At 43.4% G+C, this 22464-nt stretch overlaps 1 protein-coding gene across 1 annotated transcript in view; it reads right to left on the bottom strand.

Annotated features, from left to right (window-relative positions):
• Cpa6 (carboxypeptidase A6) overlaps positions 1–20976 on the bottom strand; it is a 297700-nt gene extending 276724 nt beyond the window's left edge. The window contains exon 1 of the mRNA XM_050142133.1: positions 20700–20976. Within this exon, the coding sequence (XP_049998090.1) occupies positions 20700–20815 (116 nt within the window). The 5' untranslated portion in view covers positions 20816–20976. The remainder of the gene's footprint in view (positions 1–20699) is intronic.
• Between the last annotated feature and the right edge of the window lie 1488 nt (positions 20977–22464).

Here is a 22464-nt window from a genome sequence, read left to right as displayed (position 1 = left end):
CCTTGGACTTTCCACAGGGCAGGGAACCCTGACTGCTCTTTGGACTGGAGAGGGAGGGGGAGAGGAGTGGAGGGAGGGGGAGAAGGGTGGGAGGAGGGGGAGGGAAATGGGAGGCTGGGAGGAGGTGGAAACTTTTTTTTTCCTTTTCTCAATAAAAATAAAATAAAATAAAAAAAGAGAAGCCAGCGGAGTAACATGTTCATGTGGAGACTCCCACAGATGTCCAGGAAATGGACAAGATAGAAGGGAGAGCGGGTGAAACCGATAGACCTTTGAGTAATTTTCATCCCTGAGCCACGTATGTTGAACCTGAACAAAGGTCTCAGTTTAGCTTCTCTGACTTAGGCCACTGCATGAATATAGCCCTAGGCTAGATTCCCCCCCCCCCCCCACTCTGATTGCTCCCTGGCTGTCTCTGTTAGAAAGCAAAGGCACTGTGTATATTACCTATTTCAGTCAAGGAAGATGGGACTTGAGGTGGTGTTTTTCCATTGCAACCACCCATTGAAAGGTACCAGCTAACGCCACTATCAAATATTTACTCACCAACCTATTACGTGACAAACCCTCTAATGAGAGTCCGAGCAAACATCTCATCCACTTATACGTTCTCTTTTAATATCAAGGACAAGCATGAAAAATGTTTAAATAAATCAAATACAGGCCGAGAAAAGAAGTCGTAAATATAACATATGGAGTTAATGGTGCCAAGTGGTTTCTTTTCAAAAGCACAAGCTAAGCATGCCGGCTACGCCCACCGGGCTGCATGGTCCCCTCGGACTTTGTTGTATGACATCTGGTGCTTTACTGCCTCAAAGGGGAGGGAGAAATACCACACATGCCATTCACCCCTACTCCAGCTTTCTCTGAAGTTCCCTCTCAATTAGGTCTTACTCTCTCTGTTAGTCATAACATTCTTTAAGGCATTCAGATATGGACGGTCTGACTTTAACACATTTTTCTTTTCCCTTCTAAATAAGTCACATAGCTATTTGTTAGAAAAGAGGTGAGGGGATGAAACAATTAAGATGTGTTTGCCAGCTTTACTTGCAGAGATTTAAAAAAAATAATACCTTCAAAAGAAAGCTTATTCATCGTGTCTGAAGGTTATGGCACAATATACATGAGGACACGAATGGGGGAGGGACAGGTGACAACCAGCTATCAAGGTTCAAAGTCATAATTTTCTGGCAAGGCTGAAATGTCACTGTAACAAAAATACCATATATTGGCTTCAAAAATGAAAAGAAAGGAAAACAAACAAACAAACAAAAACCTAACTCTATTTTTGCAAACACTTTTGAAACTTACTCGTCCTTATAGCTGTGTGGGAAGATGTCACACTAATGGGACTTTCCTATGACAGAGGCTTCTTGCCACCACTGCTTATGTGGCCTCTCACAGGTAGGTTGACCTTATTTGACAGACCTCACCCGTCTATGAGGTTTAGTGGAATTACTGCCCATGTGGTGAGTCCCTACACATAATTCAAAATAAAACTCAAATTTCCTCAGGCTTAGTCTAGGTCTTGGGAAATACATAATTACATGATAAAATTGTTTGGCATGTTTGTATATCAGATAATCTTATTGGTAAAAAGACAGATTGATGCATTTTGATAAACTATCACTGCCATATTTCCTTCTGACTACAAACAGAAAAAAAATTCAACACAAACAAGATTCCCAAGACACTTTCTTACAACTTAAAAGTTAGCACATCTTGAGAACAGGGTCATATGTATTTAATCTTTTTTATTTTAAATTTTATATCACTGCATATTCTTCTAAATAAATATATGCCCACAATTCATTCCTTGCTAATAGCTTCATAATATTTTATGGTACAGACACATCATAATTTTCCTAATTGGGCTTTTATTAATGGAATTTGTTTTTAATATTTAAAAAAAATCACTATATACTATAATAAGCATTCAGTACACATCATAATTCTTTCAGACAGGTAATTTGCTAATGAGATTTCCCTGCAAGGTGATGTAAAGAGCTTAAGAGATCTTTTAGATAACTTCACAAAGCACTGACAGCAACTTCACCCCTCTTCCAGCATCAAGCACAGTCATAACTTACTCCATGCCTTCTCCAACTCTGCCTGTTTTCAATCTTCTAAAGTTTTGCCAGTTTGATATGTGGAAAAATAGCAAGCAGTCTGCTGGAAGTAAAATGTGGCAGGTGGAAAGGAAATACATATCTTTTTCTGTAAGAGCCCTCTTCTGCTCTTCTGTAAAGTCCTCTCAGACAAAATAAGTTATGTCGTTTCTGACACCAGACATATGTGTGCATGCACACACACACACACACACAGAGACCACAGACACACACACACACAGACCACAGACACCACACACAAACACACATGTTTTATATAGATATAAATATAAAAGGATAAATAATACAAAAATTTCAAAAAATAAAATGAAAAATTTAGAACATTTGTATAGTTTTGAGTAGGAGGGCTAGTTCATATTTTTAAACAAGGTATATCGGAATGCCAGAAAGGAAATGAAGGTTGGTAGATATAAACTATTAAGTCATTTACTTTGCCTTGCAGAAGTGTTAAAGAAAAAAATGGTGAGTGAAAGCAAACCCGTAATATATATAATACACAAATGATTAATATCTGTACTACATAGGTCTCTGAACAATTGCTCAGAAGAGCCAAAGGGGAAAAGAAAAAAAAATAAAACAACTCCCAAATACAAATTCCTTGTTCCTGCCTCCCACTGCCCCTGTTTTACTACATAGCTTTAGAAGTCACCTGTGTTGGAATGCAGACCCAGGCCTTGTCGGTATAAGAGTTCTGCAGTCTCAAAGGTGCTGCTTCTTCCTCCATGGCCTGCTCAAATTGATGTTCTTCACTTCTGCTTTGACTTGGAGAAACTTTTGGTACTCACGATCTGATCTCCTTCTGCCATGTGTTGCCTTCTGCCAATCTCATACACCTACTAATCACACTGTAGTTTTTCTGTTGTGTGCTATTTTAATTGTACTCCGAGAACAATGCTTGCTTGGAGTCAGAGGGTGGAGCTAGCCATTAGCTTATCAAAATTAATCATAGAGGTTTTGGAGGACTGAGGAGAGAGGAAGTAGTAAGGTGGGGTCGAGAGAGGATCTCAGCCCTTTTTGGATAGAGGAATGGAGCAGACAGGAGGTCATTGGTGGCTGCTCTGATCTTTCAGGTTCTTAACCTGATGTCTGACTCCTGTTTTTATTAATAAAGAATAATTAGATAAACTCTGCACTTTCCTTTTGGAATTTCTCTGTATCCTTCCTTTCAACTTGACAGCTAACTCCCAGGAATTCATTGCCTCTTAAATCTAATAGCTTCCATTCTGACTGATGTGCAGACAAAGTAGAGGGCTCCAAGAGACACGAGGTACACTAGTTTCAAGTGTGCAATAAAAGACCAGGTAAGTTTTTTTTTTAAAAAAATGTGCCTACATAGCCTGCACATCCATCAAATACCTACTTGAATACTGTCCACCTGAGTGGAGAGCAAGAGAGACTGAGAGACCTCATGTCTTAGTCACTGTTCTAGTGCTGTGAAGAGACACCATGACCAAGGCAACTCCTATAAAAGAAATCATTCATTTGGAGGGCTTGCTTGTGTTTTGGGGGCTTTAATCTATTATCATGGTCAGGAGAATGGTGGCAGGCAGGTGCTGGAGCAGTAGCTGAGAGCTACATCCTAATCATTTAGCAGAGAGAGAAAGTAAGGGAGAGAGAGAGAGAGAGAAAGAGAGAGAGAGAGAAACACAGAGAGAGAAACAGAGACAGAGAGACAAACAAACAGTAGACTTGGCATGGGTTTTTGAAACCTCAAAGTGACACACTTCCTCCAACAAGACCACACCTCTCAATCCTTTCAAATAGTGCCATTGCCTGCTGACTGAGCATTCAAAAATATGAGCGTATGGGGCCATTTTTATTTGAAAAACACCATACAACCTATGGGTGTGCTTTGAAAAGTCTAGTGTACTACATGTACACAAGTAAGGGTAAGCTTTGAATTCAGGTTTCCCACTAAAACTCCAATTTAAAATCATCACCGGGTAGTAGGGCATCATGTTCCTCTTGTTTCTTCTACGTCTCAGCCAGCATCGCTCTCAACAGCTTTCCGTGGCTGCATCTGGCAAGCAACTTTTTAGGATGCTCTGCCTTAAAGACAACATCCTGAGAAGAGCCCTTCCCATCTTAGGCTCATCCTCCAAATCTGGTTAACAATTTTCTCACCTTTTAGATGTGAAATGTTTCCCACAGGCTAGCTAATGTGTTTGAACACTTGGTCCCCAGTTGGAGCTGTTTTGGAGGATTGTGGAACCCTTGGGACAGTGATTCCCAACCTATGGACCACAATCTGACAAACCTCCCTCTTTAAAATTACTTCATTGTAATTCACAACAGTAGCACAAATACAGTTATAAAGTAGCGATGGGAATGATTTTATGGTTGAAGGTGACCACAATACGAGGAAGTAAAGGGTTGCAGCATTAGGAAGGCTGAGAACCACTGCTTTAGGAGGTAGAGATTACCAGGAGGAAGTGTGTCACTGGGGTAGAAAACCTTGAGCTTTAGAGCCCAGCTCCACTTCCTAGTGTCTGTCTGCTTCCTGTCCACTGAGATCAAGCAGTCACTGCAGGTTCACATCACCACAAAGTAAACGTGGCCACGCCTTCTTCACATGGTAGCTTCAATCTACTCATACCATGAGTCAAAACCAAACTTTTCTTTCTTCTTCTAAGTTGCTTCTTGTTGGGTATTTTGTTACAGCGATGGAAAAAGCAACCAATACCATTTTCTCCAGAGTTGTCAGCTCTTTGCCATGTTTCTCCTTTACCATCCCAGAGTTGTAATTAATATCTGCCTCCTAGCTCAGAAAATGAATTTGATGTGGGAGTGATTTCTTACTAATAAAGAAACTGCCTAGGCCCATTTGATAGGCCAACCCTTAGGTAGGCTGAGTAAGCAGAATAGTATGCTGGGATAAAGAAGCTGAGTTAGTGAGTCTCCATGATTCTCCCTCTCCAGACAGACGCAGGTTAAGATCCTCTCTGGTAAGCCAGCTCGTGGGCTACACAGAATATTAGAAATGGGGTAGAACAATATGTAAGAGCTAGCCAATAAGAGGCTACAGATAATGGGCCAGGCAGTGTTTGAAAGAATACAGTTTTTGTGTTGTTATTTCAGGCATGAGCTAGCCAAGCAGCCGGGGTGTTGGGGACACAGCCCCGCCGCTCCATATTTCAACATGAATTCAGTGAAAACATAGGACACCTGTGTTTTCTATGAAGTGTTTAGTATAGTTTCTAGTACACAGATGATCAACAAACATATTGAATAAATATATGAAAATTTCTTGTTTACTTCATCTCTATTTTAAGAGCCTAGGATTATTTGCTCCTTGTCTTTGTTCCCTGTATGAAACTGAGCCACAATACTAAGGTCTTTGTCTTTCTTGTTCCTAGGACTTTATGTTCCTGTTCTATAAGACAGTTTGGGATACACTGAGGCTCAATAAAAAATGATAAGTTAATATAGAGGCATGATATGCTGCTACTGGTTAACTTAATGGAGTTTAGGGATTATCATCATGTCCATTTTCTTTCTTTTTACATTACATGTGTACATGTTCATAAATACATGTGTGGGTATATATCTGTGTGTGTGTTATATGTACAGAGGCCAGAGATTAAGCTCAGATCTCTTCACCTTTCTTTCTTTCTTTCTTTCTTTCTTTCTTTCTTTCTTTCTTTCTTTCTTTCTTTCTTCCTTTCTTTCTTTCTTTCAGATTTCTGCCTCCTCCCCGCCACTGCCTCCCATTTCCCTCCCCCTCCCCCAATCAAGTCCCCCTCCCTCATCAGCCCGAAGAGCAATCAGGGTTGCTCTTCACATTTTTTAAGACAGTGTTTATAACCTTTCCCCGGTATTTGCTTAGTCAGCCAGGCTTCCTGGATCTAAGTCCCATGGATCCTCTTTTGTCCACCACCCCAGGGCTGGGGCTACAGGCAGACACCACTACACCCATTTCACCATACCCCACCCAGATTATCAACACACCATACACAAGTTATCCTACCACACCAGATCACCTCACCACACCAGATCTTCTCACTACACCCAGATTATCCCACTACATCAGGCTGTCCTGACATACCAGATTAGCCCACCACACCACATTAACTATTTTACCACACCAGGTTAGCTCACCACACCACACCCAGGTTATTCTACTACATCCAGATTGTCCCACCACACCCAGACTGTTAAGTGTATCCTGAGGAACAAACTCAGGTCATCATTCTTGGGCAACTCGAGCTTTACTAGCTGACCTGCTTCCTCAGTCCCATTCTTTCTGTTTCCAGGGAACCATGACTGAAGTTTATGAACACGCCCAATCTCCACCATTTTTGATTGTTTTTTATAGACAGGGTTTCTCTGAGTATCTTTGGAACCTGTCCCGGAACTTGCTGTGAAGACCAGGCTAACCTAGAACTTACAGTGATCTGCCTGTCTCTGCCTCCCGAACACTGAGAATAAAGGTTTGTGCCACCACTGCCCAGTTCTTGACATTTATTTTTAAATCACCTACATTTTTTATTTATTGTGCCAAACACGTGAAGGTCAGGGTGAGGTAAAATAAATGCACACATACAGTGTTTTCTTAGTCATTGTACTTTGAAAGTCACCTTTTCTCGGAGACAATATCTAGAGTTAAATTGCAAATAATCAAAGTAAGAGAAAATATAATATTTTACTTTTCAACATTCTTTAACTCAAAGAAATAAGATAAGGAATTTGCAGTTGATCTCCAAGTGATTTCCTTTAGGTTTTCAGGTTGTGATTGTTGGATTAGGGATAGAATAAAACAGCCACGGATCATACATAATACCAAACCAAAGAGTGAGACTATCAAACTAGTAAAGAGTCAGATAAAAATTAAGATAAAAGACTTTATCGACTATATAATAAAAATAGAAATTGCGTTCAGACAAACTCCTTCCTTCATCCATACCCCACAGAAGCACGAACAAAATGGTCCTCAACTCATTTTGTCGAAATCAAAAGACATTCAACCTGTACCATGTTCCAATGATCACTATTATTGCAATTTTAAAAAGAAATTGATAGTGCATGACACTTCTGGCAAGTATTTCTCCTCCATTTCTTCTTAAAACGTAATGGACTAGCTCAGACTGGGAAAAATATCTGTTATGGAGGAATATATGTATAAGTGTAATGGATTGGTTTTTCTGAGCAGTCATTGCAAATGCTTTTCCTCTCTCCTACACAGAAATATAAATATAGATTGAAGAGTGCCATTGCCGTGAGACCACTGAAGGCTGTCATTTGAAAGCCATCTCCTTAAACACACGTATCAGCATGATGCGGCTGCTTTTGGCATCCCTCTGAGCTGAGAGGCTCTGCGCCCTGCTTCCTCATCTCCAGATCTCCCCAGTGTATAAGTGACAGCCACTGAGCCAGCCACTTTGGTGATTTCATGTGTTGCCGGCGCACCAGCAATCTCATTTGTGGTCAGGAATAGCAAAGGACCTGCTCATTCCTCTTTTCAGTCATTAGTGTGGCACGGGCCTCTGTGTTATTAAACACACCACCTCCTGGTTCTTATTTGCAAAGCTCCTAGGATGGCTTTGGCACAGGATACTACAGAAGGTAAAAAGGAAATTGCCTTAGGTCTTTATTCGGTCTGAGAATTTATACATGTTTGAAATTATTTTTTCTTTGACCATAGAAAAATTTCATACTTCACATAGAGCAATTACCAAATTGGAGAAAAAAGGTATAGAGTTGACAAAACCTGTAATGAAATCACCTGACCATAAAAACAGAAATATCAAAAAAAAAACCTTAAAATATTTGAGCCTTTATTCCAGGTATACTGGCAATACATGTCAAAGTAAATTACTGTGAAACAAGAGTGGCTAATGTTGCTCTCGATCTCATTTTCTCTCTGTGTTTTATATCCTGACCATTAATAGTCGCTTGTAGACATTGACAGCGGGCACAATAGATTCCACTATGCAGACTGCAATTGACCTTTGACTTATTATTGAATGTAAATTACATCCCAGGTTCTGACAGAGTGCATAAATTGGCAATAAATATCTTTCTACACACTCTAAATATTTTCTACATTTCAGATAATTCCCTTAGAAAAGCATCTCACAAATAAAACTACAGAGAATATTAATATGGAAAGTCGCTCATATTTGCTAAGTTGATCTACGCCATCTTCTGCCTGTCCTAAGTGCTTAGCATCTATGACCTCAGTCAATAGTGTTCAAGTTTGCTGAGAGAAAAACAGGCACGGAGGAGGAGTCAGCGCCTTCCGAGGTCACTTTGGCAGTAAGTGGGAGAGCTTGGTCAAAAAACCAGGCACTCTGAGGGTGTTCCTCTAAGCTGATGACGTGACCCTGATGCAGATCATGGACATGGGGTTTGGAAGAGTCGAGCTGCCTGCTTGATCTCTGGATGTGACAAAGAGCGATGCTCAGGAAGGGCAAGTGACTCATCAGTAGCAGACAGCCAGTGAACACACTGGACTCCTCCTCTGTAGCCAACAACAGGCCCAAAGCTGTTGAAACGTGAGAAGAGCAGGTCTCTGGTTCTGTTAAGTCTTTCTGAAGCTCCATCCATCAGTATTATTAACACAGTGCCCAGAATTCATTTGCACATCTAACCTTGAGTGGCGCTAGCCGTACGCTTCGTAAAGTCGATAGATCTTTGCTACTTTAGTGGAAAAAAATCTACAAATAAACTGCTAGCCAGAGGAAACATGCTCATTATTCAGAAGTAACAGCTATATTAGCAAAACATCTGAAACTGTTGTAATCTTAGATTTTAAAACATACATCTTAGTGATTCATTGTAGTTCAATGATAGCAAGGAGAGGGATAACAGTATTTGCTAGTCTTGGGAGAGCTTGGGCTTGAGAGAAGATAAGAGAAGGGCCCTTCGCTCAAAGGGGACCCAGTATGGTTAGGAAAATCAACAGATAGTGGCCGTAGAAAGTGCTGAGTGCTTTTGTGCAGCCTTCTGAGGGATGGAGGGAAGCTAAGTGATGTTCTGACAAGTTATGAGAGAAAGATGAGCACACAAGGCCTGGCCAAATTATTAAATGGATGTCTCTGCATCCTTTGCTAGGAGCCAGATAAAACACAGAAACAATATTGGTGTTCTACACAGGATAGGGGATGGAAATTGCCACTTAGATCACCTAGGCCTGTCCACTGCATTGTGCTTAATGGTAATGGCAGGTAGGGAGAGTTGCAACCCTTAGGATACACTAGTCTCGCATGCTGAAATGCAGCCATGTGTCAGTTAGGCAGGTGTGACATGAAATCATTGGCCATTGGTCCTCGGCTCCACCTTCAGTCTCTTGTCTCCTCCACCCTCTCCTCCCATTAGGACTTCCTCACCGGAGTCAACCGGCTCTATGAGCAGTCTGGATAGTTCAGGGTTTTCCGCAACCACTGTCATGAGAAGCACGCTGAGCGTCCGTCAGGAGTTCACCTCGGTCCCAGGCCTCTGAACCACATGAGCAGCTCTCTCTTTAACTGGCTCTTCTAGGTTTTGGTCCTAAGCTTATTTTAAGGAAACTCTGCCTGTACTTTCAGAACAATCCTAATTCCATGAAACCTGAAGCTAATTCAGGGATCTGATTTGGGGAGCTGAGTGTAGGCCTGCAAGCAAGTTTTGTTCTTCCTGAATTGGGGCATCAAAAGAAATAGGAAAAGATAAATCAATTCTAGACAAATTTTTGAAGGGTTTTAAAAAAGACTTTTGGGTAATAAGAATTAGTTTTGAAATAATAAAAGACAGGATCCTTGAAATGAGTTCACTGAGCAGCCGTCTATGAAAATATACATATTCTTTAGAAGATAAAATAACATATATTTCTCTAAATTGGTAAAGGTCAATGGCTAAAGCCATGCATGGTCTTAATGTTTCTAATCCCAGCAGTCTGGAGGCTGAGGCAGGAGGGCTGGGAATAATAGGCTGGCTTTGGCTATATATTAAAACCTCATCTCAAAAAAGTCAAATCAGAGAATGAGTATGATCAAAATGTATTAGATAGATGCCTACAAATGTCTTAATAAAAGCCATTATTATTTATAATTAATATATGCTGATAAAAATATAATTAGAAGCCAAATCAAGCCAAAGGAAACACAAGTAGTGGTGAGCAAACATGTCGGTCAGAGGGTACTGTCTTGGCACCAGCCAGGGAAGAGTGGTTTTGCCTCAGAGATCTCCTGGAAATACTGCTACTCATAGCAATCGTGTGAGCTTCTGGGCTTAACAAAATACCTAAGACCAAGTCTGGATGAGAGAATAAGGCCCCAAAGACACAGGGAAGACCCAGTGACAGGAAAGAGAGTTAGCGCCACACCCATCTCAGAGAGGCATCAGCTCTAGGTCCTCCTTATTCCTCTGAGGCCACTGCAGCAAGTGATTGCAAGTTCTCACAGCTGTTTATCCACAGAAGCTCATCTGGTAGTGTCCACAATTTGATTCCAAGTTTGTTTCTTTCCTTATCTCATGCCCACTTTTTCCTCCCTCTCTCCCTCTCTCTCTTCCATCCATCCATCCATCCATCCATCCACCCATCCATCCACCCTCCTATCCATCCATCCATCCACCCACCCACCTATCCATTCATCCATCCTCCCATCCATCCATCTCAGTTTTCACTGAACAAGCCAAATACCCCTTTGGGTACCGTGGGAATGCAGATTCACAGAAGATACAGTATCTCATGCCCACTTGCTTCTCACCTAACAGAACCTAGAGTACAATCACACAGGGATGCACCCATAGTGCACCGGTATGCAGAATAGAGAAGATGCCATGGGTTTTTAGGTGGGAACAAACAGAGCTGATCGGTGACATCATAGACTCGGCTGATGGGCGACAAAGTGTTTGAACTGGATCATAAATGGTGGCTAGGTGTAGTTGGTTGAGGACTGATTTGAACGTGACACAGAAGGAGGGAGTTGCATGTGGTTCTGGGCAGTTCACAGAGATAAAAGGGAAGCAGATGGCTACCTTGTGGACAGCAGTGACAACAAAAGAAGAGGAGCACATTGCTCCCCTCAGTGGACGCTCCTGCCTTGGACCCCAATGTCCTCATATCTGGTTCTCTCCAGGGTTTCCTAAACCTTATCATAATCACAGCCTGGGCTGTTTAAGGTGCAGGTTGCTGGGCCCCACTCCCCACACTCCTTGCTGGGGAGAAGGTTTCCAGACTGAGAAGTTCCCTTTCTAACGTGTTCCCAGTTGATGCTGCTGACTAGCAAGGACACTGTTCAAGGTCCTGCACGGGAACTCTCAGCTCGACACTTTCTTATATCTATAAACTTCTCTCTTTGGCAGTATTACTCCTGGTTGCCTTCTTTATTCCTCCCCTCGACTCTCCTGACAGTCTTTATCCCCCCCCCCCCCCTTCTGCACTTTATCTCTCTCCACAGCCCTTATCAGAACTCAACACCATGGTTTATTAATTTTCAATCATCCTTTTAGAATGTAAATCCCCCACGAGACTTTGTTTTATTCACGAGTACCTGAAGCAGGGCTCTTTTTTTAGTATCTCAGATTTGGTCTAAGGCTCCTGGACCTTAAATCAACCTGTAATGTGCAGGCTGTCTATCAGCAATGCTGACAGAAAGAATGAGAGATGCCCGGAAGGAAGAGAAGCGATAAGAAGCCTTTAGAGCTTGTAGAGGGACGCATGGGAGTGAGGTGACACAGGGCAGATGCTGTGGCCCTCCATCTTGTCACTCAAGAGCACCCACTGACCTAATACACTGACATTCCTATTCCTTGTTTATATGTGTGCCCTCCTTGTCTGCCTTCCTCCACAACTCCCTCCCTTTCTTTCCCTTCATTAGTAAAAGTTGGGGGGTCAGAAATGGAAAAACATAAGTTAAATTCCATTAACAACATGCCTCTGGGTATGTGAGCAGGCATTTCCAGATGTTTAACTGAGTAAGGAGGACCCACTGGAAGTGTGCATAGCACTGACCTCTGGAATGGGATTCTAGATTGTATAGAAAGGATAAAGGGAAGAAAGCAAGCACACAGCACTCCCCTGCCTCTGATACTGCTGGGGACATCGTGTGGCCAGCTTCCTTAGCTGCCACATCCATGCTGTCCCTGCCAGAATGTGTTATGACCTCAAACTGGAGCCAGAACAAACCTTTTGTTCCTTAAGCTGCTTTTGTTATGTATTTTGTTGTAACAACAAGAAAAGTAACTACCATAGAGGTACGATACTGGGAAGGGTGGGAGTAACTGGAGACATTTAGAGTGGCTATGTGGATAACACACTATCAGCAAACCAGGCCTTTATGGGCAAAAAAAAAAAAAAAATTCTCATTTTAGGGGAAAAGCCACAATGCACAAAAGTTCTAAGGTGTTTTTAAATTTGTAATTAGATTGATTTCCTAATTGTTAATCATTGTCATCTCTCCGTACATTACAGAGGTCTGAAAACTTAGGAGAATTGGGTTCTCCAACATCCTTTTCTTTACTTACTTATAAGCTAAGTGCTTAGACACTAGCTGATAAAATATTTCATCAGCGCTAAAGAACCAGCTATCCTGGCAGTGCTCAAAGGCCTCCAGTCTCCAGGATATTTAGGGGTTTTGACGTGAGATGTGCTATTATTACAGCATCAGGCATCCCATACGGTCACGATGGGTAGGATAAAGCCATATTTTACAAATCTGTAAAACAATAAGGAACTCAGTAGACACTTTTCTGAGTCATACATTAGTGGGATAACATACAGAAATCCTGGAAGGCAAGTAGGTCAAACGGAAATATGGCCATTGAGGCCACACATGCAAAAGGCTGAAGATTCCGTGTGTGCAAACATAAACCAGGTTTGTATCTGGAATAGATGTGTAACACTCTGAAAGTCTCCTCTCTTTGCAGGCAAGCTAAGTCTATAGTAACTTAAAAATCCAGGGTGGGGGCATGTCGAGAAATCAACAGGAGAGACAAGCCACGGAGAGCGTGTTATGACCCAACTGGAGGCTACGCTCTTGTTTGGCTTTCATTGTCACCTCATACAGGTGTGTTAAACACACATCCTTATCCATCTGAGAAGATGCCACAGGCACAGTGATAGGTTATGGGTAGTGTTGCTTGTCACACGAAGTTACATGAACTACTCAGAAAAAAATCATGGGCTGGAGATGGTTCTAGTATGAACTATTGTCTTCACCATCACTGGTGATCCTTCTAAAGGGTTTGGGTCATTTCCCCCAGGAACATCCAGAGCCTAAACCCTTGCTCCTTTATTCAGGTTTCTGTTCATTCTGCTGTCATGAAGTAGGACACCACCCCCTAATTTGTAGAGAAAGGAAGGGACAACAGTATTCTTGTCTCATGGAGGTCCCACTCCATCACTTTCTCTCTGCCTCTTCTTCACCTACCGTCTCTCATTCTTCATACCTTCCGGCATGAGACAGGTGCATACTGCACCTTCCTTAAATAAAAACAGAACAGCAAACCTCTCCTTCCATGTGAGGTTTCAATTCCTCATCGCTGTGACCACCTTCCTTTCATGGATAAGCTACCTGAAACTAGCATCCACACTCAGTGCTAATTTTTCAGCTTCCATCCAGTCTTCAATGCGCTCCGGTTTCTCAGCCATCCTTTGCCCAAAGGTATCTTTGATGACATCACACCTCATTACCTTTATGGCAACCAGCAGGTACCAGCTGGCAATAAGTGAAGTAACTGGCCTCTCTTTCTTTTTAATATTCATTTCCTTTAATCATCATTTTCTGCATTTCTTCCTTTCTACTAGTTTCTTCTCTGACATTTCCCCTAGTTTTTGGCTGTCTTCTCTTTTCATGTCAATGCACTCTTTCTGGGTTTAGACATTTACCTGATGTTTAGACATTCTTCTTGCATATCATTTAGTACAGTTTATTTCTTAGTATCTCCGTGTCTCTCTGTGTGTTTCTGTCTCTGTGTGTGTCTGTGTATGTTTGTCTCCCTCTGTGTCTGTCTGTCTCCTCCTCTGTGTGTGTCTGTCTCTGTGTATGTGTGTGTGTGTCTGTATGTCTATCTGTCTCTCCTTCTGTGTGTCTGTCGGTCTCCTCCTCTGTGTATGTGTGTGTGTCTATCTATCTGTGTGTCTATCCGCCTCTCCCTCCGTGTGTCTGTCTGTCTCATCCTTTGTGTGTGTGTGTGTCTGTCTCTGTGAATGTGTTGTGTGTGTGTCTGTGTGTCTCTCTGTCTCTCCCCCTCTCTCTCTCTGTCTGTCCCTGCCTCTTTCCTTCTCTTTGTCTCTCTATTTTTCTACATCTCTCTCTGCCTCTCTTTCTCCCCATCTCTCTGTCTCTATCTATGTGTCTCTCTGTCTGTCTCTGTCTGTCTGTCTGTCTGTCTGTCTGTCTCTCTCTGTCTCTCTCTGTCTCTCTCTGTCTCTCTCTGTTTCTCTCTCTCTCGTTTCAGACGCATATAACAAACTGGGCTTAAAATGGGCATCTTTAGTTGCACACATCTAAAAAAATGTTTATCTTCTCTGTAACGATTTTGGTTCAGTTATACAATCTTGAGTGTGAATCATTTATCCTTCTTTTATCTATCTAATTACCTAATTGTAACAGTTCTACGTCTTAAATGGTTCTTTAACTGGCCCCCATCTCTCTCTGTGTGTAACTGCAGCAACCTCATAATATAAAATTACTACTCAGTTTTCTTGTGGAGAACCACCTGGCTTTTTTATCTTCCCTTCTCAGGGAGTCCAGAGAGAACTTCCTTTAAAAACTTTGTCTGAATTCCCTGAAAATATATTAATATTCTATGACTTTAGGTGAGATTAGAATTGCGAGCAACAGATGACAAAATACGTTACTCTCACACCTTCATCTTCAGCGAGAGAAGCAATATAACTCTGATTATCTAGACCTCACTGAGCTTTCCCGGAGCTTTTTGAAATGAAGTAGCCCCTATGCCTAGAAAGCCTTCCTCAATTTTCTACTTGTGGGCTTTGTTTTTCTTTTATGACAGAGATGAGGCCATACCTTCCAGTACCAATGATTTAAAAGGAAAAGGCAACAAACCTCCTACATTCAATAATCCACTCAAATTTCTGTTTGTCTTTCGAGAAATATCTCATAGTTGAGAAACTGACTTTGACCCCCCCTCCATCCTTCAGTCTGGATTAGGTGACCCTCTCGTGCACTCACCAGGCACAAATAATTTTCTCTGAGGGGATGGGGACTCTAATTCCTTGTTTAGCTGCTAATGTTACTCATTATGTAGCATGCATGAAATGCTCTTTCATCTCCATGGTCTGAGACTAGCAACAGGCAGACACCTTACAAATATTTAGAGAAATGAAATATTCCCTCCTTAAAGACTCCCCAGCTTTGCCAAAACATATGACTTCCTTCCCAGCAATTCAAGGAGGTAGGAAGGGTTCCGATGACTTCTAGAGCCACCTAACACTACAGTATCAACTGTGAGGAACCCTGAGAGCTCAATGGCCTGGGTTTTAGTCTAATCCCTCCCTAGCTCTGTGAACTCCTTTATCCTGGTGGAGTTCTGCTTGCTCCGTTTTCACACAGGAAGATTGGGCTATGTTTTTTTTCTTTCTGTCTCCTTTTGTTCTGACATTCTATGACTTGGAAAGAGCATTTGTAAAATAAAACTATGTATTTTCAATCAATTTAAAGTGAAACTCTGCATTTAGAGAACCACATTGAAGGGAGAATGGGCTGTGGTCATGGGGTATCAGTGAGACCACTGGAAACTCGCCAGTGTCCCTCAGCAAGCGTTTGCAGCTCTGGCCTCCAGCTAATGACAATGCTTCACACACCCTTGCTTGTACCTAAACCATCTGCCCAATGCTCATCTATAGCGGGCCGAGGTCAAACTTCTTTTCTGACCCTTGGCCTTCCTTTCTGCTCTCCTATTGGCTGAACTATGATAGGAAAGCTTCCTTTCGGGACCACATTTGGGAGTCAGGTATTGATCAGGTCAAAGCTGCAGCACTTTGGGGACCTGGACTTCTGTCACAGCCAACTAGCCATAGCTGTTCTGAATTTTTATTTGAGCGAAAAATGAATGTATTAGGTTATTAAGGGTAGGGGATCTTTGCTATAGCAACAACAAACAATCAAAAGTAAGGCAACCTAATGATATACTAAAATAGATATTAAAAGAAAATGTTTTACCATTTAAAAATATTGAAAAAAGGCAAAGATGGTGATTTTGTTGAAGGAAACTATTTAGAAGTTTATTTCATCATGCAATGAAATCAATTTTTAGAGAATTTTTAACAGTAACCAGACCTTACTCCTGGAACTTTCTCTTTCGCCATCCATTTTACCACGAAAAAGCAGATGCCTCCGACAGAATGGAATGCCATGGACTCAGCAGAGCAAATTCTAACCTGGTAAACTAGTTACCTACTGATTGATCACAATGACGTCTCTAAAAAGCAAGTCACCAAGATGACTTCCATTTTCTCCGCCGCCGTTCCACGCCCTCCTCTTATAATTCTGTGTGAGGACAGAGAAGTACCGCAGGTGTGTTTGTGGCCGGTCGAAACTGACGTGATGAAGCATTAGCAGAAGAGGTGAGGGGATTATAGGTCATTGCCACCACCCAGAAGACATCCTGGTGCCATAAAATAAAGAATCCATTACCAGACTGGGCTCTGAGGAAAACGTGGCTCAGGAGTGGTGGGAACATTCCTCTTTCCACTAACTGGATGCGCCGAGAGAGAACCTTGCCTCATAGACTGCCTGTGAGTTCAGTGCACCTTCCTAATGCAGACAACCCCTTAATACAGTTCTGTCATTCTGCGGTGACCCACAATCATAAAATTGCTTTCATTGCTACTTCATGAATGTAGTTTGCTATTGTTATAAGCTATAGGAAAATCTGATATGCAGGCTCTCTGATAGGGGACTGCCGTGTGGGCCACAACTCCCAGGCTGAGAACTGCTGGCTCAGAGGCATAGAGAGCTGCAGCCTGTGCGTCTTTAGTAAGCAAAGCACGAAGCCCTAACACACAGCATACTGCAGTGAGGAAAGCCTTGGCTATACGAGCTGATAAACACTCAGCTCTTCAGGGCCCTGCTTGAAGCCAGCACACAAGGAAAACTAAGAATACTCTACCATTAACAGGGAAAGAGTAAATGAGCTTCCGGAAGGTACTGGGGGACTGATTCAAAATCAAAATACGTATCAAAATACGACCGACTTGCCACATGTGCTTTCTAATGTCCCAGACACACAGACAGCACATTTCTGTCATCCACGAGCCGGTAGCACTGCTCTTTGCCTTAGGCTTCTGGTCTGCCTGCTTCGGTAGCTAGAAGCCTGCAGAGCTACTCGACTTCTTTGGTTAGAGGTGGATGGGTCTTATGGACGAGGAAGAGTAGAACAGAGGAAGACCCATTATAGATGCCTTGAGAGCCAGGCAGAGAAATCTGGATTTGACCAAGATAGCGTCAGAGAGCCAAAGTCAATGTTTGAGCAAAAGAATAACATACATGTCATTTTAGTAAGATCATCAGTATGAGAAAGGACTAGAGGCACATGGGTTGGGAGGTGCTTACCCCAGATTGAGGTAAAATGGTTCTGAAGTAAGTGGGGTCCATTCCCAGGGATAAAAAGGAAATGTGCTTTTCACTGGAATGGGATAATCACAGACAAATTTGTTCTTTGGAAATGAAAGGAGAAGGTAGCTGAGAGGAATGCGGGTGAGCCAATGGCATAAGAACAAAAGTGTCCCACACATGGGATACTGTCCATGGGGACTCTTCTCTGACACAAAGAGGGCATTGTCATATAATACGTCAGAACAGTAGGCGCAAATGGGACTGTCCTGGCCATACTGACCAGTTCTAGAGAAGCGGAGACTTCAAAGTCTTCTCTGATTGAAAAGGTTCAACCATCACTGCAGACGGAACTCTCAGATTCATGACATCCTGCACTTGGGTCCTAGGCTTCAGTGTTGCAGGGCATTGTCTGCCCTGAACTCACAGGACAGCAGATAATTAGGTCCTTCCATGAAAACAAGAAGACAAGACCGAGTAGCATTGCCGGTTTACTGAGTGCCCCTTGATTACCATGAGAATGTCTGACTTGGCCTTGCAGCCCCTGCAGTCCTCCACCAGCTGGGCTGTGGTAGAGTAATATTGTTGAAAATCAAATTGTTGTTCTCACCTGTCTTTTTAAACCTCCCTCGTGGCTGTATGATCTGAAACAGCTACCGAAAACAGGACTCACTCTCTGTCTTCAGATTCTCCCTGTGGGCTTGCAGCTTCTCCAACTCATTTTAAAACTGATTTCCTGAGACACTTAGAGGAAGCCTCTATTACACACATTGGCTGTGCTCTACCGTTGTTTGTATAGAGAGGACCTGAAGGTGTTCATTAGCAGCTCTGAAGGGCATGCTGTTTTTCCTGAACGTTCTCATTTCTATTTGTGCTCAGGGACCTTCCTGCAGGTGACAGCCATGGAGTGCGGCATTTGGGCAAGACCTGCCAAATTTCGTCACCAGAATGCAAGGAAAAAGGTTGGCCCATAGTTATTAACAAGAAAATCAGCAAAACCTATGAAGGGCTAACAATGGGGCAGCTTACAATCATGCTAAATAGGCAGAGACAGAGACAATGCTGGATGGTGTTTTACCCTGCTTTCCTATCAGGTTCTCGATCTCTAAAGAGCTAGGCATGCACAGAGTGGTTCCTAAGTAAACAAAGCAAAACCTTTCCAAATCTGAGTAGCAGTTGTTCTTGGTAATGAGAAAATGACTTCTGTCTCTTGAAGGCGAGTTAAATTTTCCATGGTAAAAATCTCAGAAATAGTTCTGATTTTCAAGAGGCCTTAGGCTTCTGTTATGATGGACAGGTAGTGAGCAATTCTTCAGCTTCTCAGTTTTTTTTTTTCCTTCCAACTTTCAGGTATCTGGTAATTTATACATCCGGGACTAGCTTATTATGTTGCAGCCTAAGAGAAATGGCGATTGCTACCTTCAGTGCAGAGCAGGAGAGGAGGCAGGACTGTTGCCCCCGGGAGTGGCTGCATTTGCTAGAAAGTTTGCCTGGAAAAGGTGTTGTCGGCCTCCTTCTCCTCCACCCAGTGGTGCTCCGGGGAGGATGCACACCTGCTCGGCTGACACAGGCCTGGCGACTTATTGTTGATGACCGCCATGCCCTGGAGTCATTATGAACAGAGCCACGGCTGAGTGGAGGGGTGAGCGCCTGTATCACTCGAAGCACATGCAAGTTGGTGATAATATATTTATCGTCTGGTCTGACATCAGCCAAAGGGTCAGGTTAGCTCCTCCACCGGAGGAGTGTGACTGTGAACGGGTCATTAGCAGGGACTTCTTTGCCCGCATCTCTAACGAGTGTTGTGTGCACCAGACAAACTACAGGAGGCAAAGCCTGGGCCTTCCTGAGCAGGAGACTAGAAAGAACCCCTTGGATGTAAATGCCCTTCTGTGCCCCGGGAAAAAATAATCACAGGTGGGAAATTTGAAGGTAATAGTCCCACCTCCATCTCACCAAACGCCTCCCCCATGCCTCATTCTCCCCACTTAAGAACAGGCTTGTGAATGTCTCCGTGTAAATCCTGTATTTGGAAGATCACTAAATAAAAGCCGAGTCCAGGTCCCTGGAGAGAGAAAGGAGAGCACAATTCACAGTTCTGTGTTCCAGGCTCTCACAGACTCCCCACACTATTCGGAATCAGAGCAACTGTTCTTTGGGGTGCTAAGCTTTCGTCACTGGAGACAACTGAGGGGTACAGTTTAGAGAGAGGGGATACCACTGCCCCTCCTCGGCTTTAAGCAACGGAACTAGAAGTTGGTTTCTCTCTGAAATGCCAGCACTCTATAACTTCCAGATTCAAAGAACAGCCCTTCTGCAAATCTGAGCCAAACACACGCTGTCTGTACCTCAGCAAGCCTTGAGGATCATAAAAACGCACACATCAGTACACTTCTCCAGTCCCAGCTCTGTGCCTCCCCAAGATCGCCATCTCAGACGCAGCTATCCTATCCAGAGGAGAAAACCACTCTCTTCTTCCCATCTCTCCTTCTCAAAAATACCGGCAATTTTACAGTTGCCTACTTTTATTCTGCCTTTTTTTTATTTAAAAATAATCTGTTTATTTTGTGTTGGATTATTTGAGCTGTCCAGATCTGAAATATTTAACAATCACTCTGGAATAGTTTTAAAAACAATATTTAGTTCTTAAATCAGTCACAGGTGAATTTCAGCCCACTGCTGGTACGCACAATTCTAAAGGAGACTGCTTAATTTTCAGGTCATACTTCACGTGGTACAACAGTATCCTTTATGCTGAGCATCAACCAAGGCAGATGCTGCAGATACTGGCCAGGGCACCCCAGGACACTTTTGCATTGAATTTCGAGGCCACAGCTGGGGCTGGGACACTCTAAACAGTATCTAGCCAGAATCTTGCCTATCGGGTTTTCTCAGTCCACTAAACCGAAATGCTGGATGCTGTATACACATTTTATGGGGGGAGAGGATATGAAAGCCTTCAGAATCGCACAGAAACCACAAACAACAACAAAACGGCGAGGCATATGGGAGCTAGACAACCCCACAAACAAATCAAAGCCTCGCGGGACAGGAAGTTGCCTCCACTTACCCAGCATAGCGGTTGTCATAAGGGTGACAGTCTCCCAGCGGCAGAATCTTCAAAAGGAGCCAGCAAAGAGGCAGGGAAGCAGCTGTGTGGCTGCTGGGCTTCCCGAGGAACTTCATACCTTTGCAATGAGAGGACTTGAAAGTTGCTTAACAGCAGTCTCCAAAGGAAGAGGCTGGGAGGTGGGTTACAACAGCCCCTGTTCACTGGCAAGCTGTCTGGGAAGGGGGTGGGCGAGAGAGCTTGGGAATGAGCAAAATGTGACACTTTAGGCAGCAGGGAGAAGGGGAGCTGCTCTCAAGAGTAGGTCTTGGGAGGAGACGCAGCCCAGCCCAGCCTGGGAGCAGGCACTGATCCTAAATCAGGCTCTCCTGAAGGGGCTGGGCCTCCCTGAGCTGACTCACAGGCTGGCTTTGCAGGGTGCTACTGCCTGGGGGGGACCTTTCTCTGGTTTTGGTTTGTCTGTTTGCCTGTTGGAGATCACTAAGTCTTTTGTACAACCCTTCTTCCTCTGCTACTCTATAGCTGGCAGAGAACACGCCACCCTTAATGTTTTGCTCTGCCGCAACAGATTTCCACATGGGTTCCCCGTATTGAAACCCACAGTGAAGGGCTACAGCTAACACGGGTCCAGGAGGAGGCTTAGGCACCCGGATGGGAGAAGCTGGCTTCCTTATGGCTTGTAGCGGTACCTGGGGCAACAAGAGACGTTTTTGTCGGGCTGCAAGGAGCTCTCAGCATTCATTCTGCACCGGCAGAGCCCGGATCTGTGGCTATGGTACAGTCTCTCAAAGGACTAGGAGGCCTCCCGGGGCTGTATGACATCGGCTGCACATTTGGAATCATTTAGAGATGCTGAACATTTCAATCAAAATCCCGAAGGATGAGATCTGTCACTGAAAACGCTTCTCCATAGCTAGGGAGATGGCTCCATGAAGGAAGCGCCTCCTGGGTAAGGAGGAGGACTTCGGTCCAGCTCTCCATCATCTGTGCAGAGGCCATTCCCCAGGGTAGGAGTCTGTAATCCCAGTGTTGAGAGGCATGGGTGGAGACAGCTACAGCTGGTGAGTGTTTCTGCACACAACAGCAAGCTCCTTCAGTGTTTCCAACGTCCAAACATCCAGAGGATGTTTCTAGAGCAGGCATTTTCAAACTTCTCTTAAAATTTTTTTGGAGACAGGATTTCTCTGTATAGCTCTGGCTGTCCTGGAACTCACTTTGTAGAGCAGGCTGGCCTTGAACTCACAAAGATCTGCTCGCCTCTGCCTCACTAGTGCTGGGATTGAAGGCTTGTATGTACTCCCGCCCCAGCCCCAGTAGCTTTTCAAACTTCCAATGCATAAAAAATACCGAGGGATCTTGTGACACCTAATCGGATTCATTCTGAGGCAGGGTTGCTGCTGAAATGGGAAATTCTGCTTTCTTAAGGTGTCTTAAGGTGGCGCTCATGTGGCGACCCCTTAGCTACACTTTAAGTAACAGCAAGCCTTGAATTTAGTATGAGCCCTGTTTTTCTTCTCTCTCTAGACTCTGATGGGGGTAGGGGATACAAATCAGGACACCTTGGAACAAACCATTTCCTGCTGCAAATTCCCCATGGTTGTAGCAAGGGACCTGGTTCTGGATATTCTTTACAGCCACATGCTTCTACTCACACAGAAACCCCGCGCTGTGGGAATGCTTTGTGCTAGCTCTGGGGATGCTAAGATGCAACCCATAACCTTTGTACAAGTACTGGTGCTATTCTAGAAGAGGGTGGGCTAGAAAA

Source organism: Alexandromys fortis, unplaced genomic scaffold (genome assembly GCF_014885135.2).
Source record: "Alexandromys fortis isolate MF-2015 unplaced genomic scaffold, M_Fortis_MF-2015_v1.1 scaffold_41, whole genome shotgun sequence".
NCBI classification, from domain to species: domain Eukaryota; kingdom Metazoa; phylum Chordata; class Mammalia; order Rodentia; family Cricetidae; genus Alexandromys; species Alexandromys fortis.
This window is presented reverse-complemented; position numbering and strand designations above follow the sequence as displayed.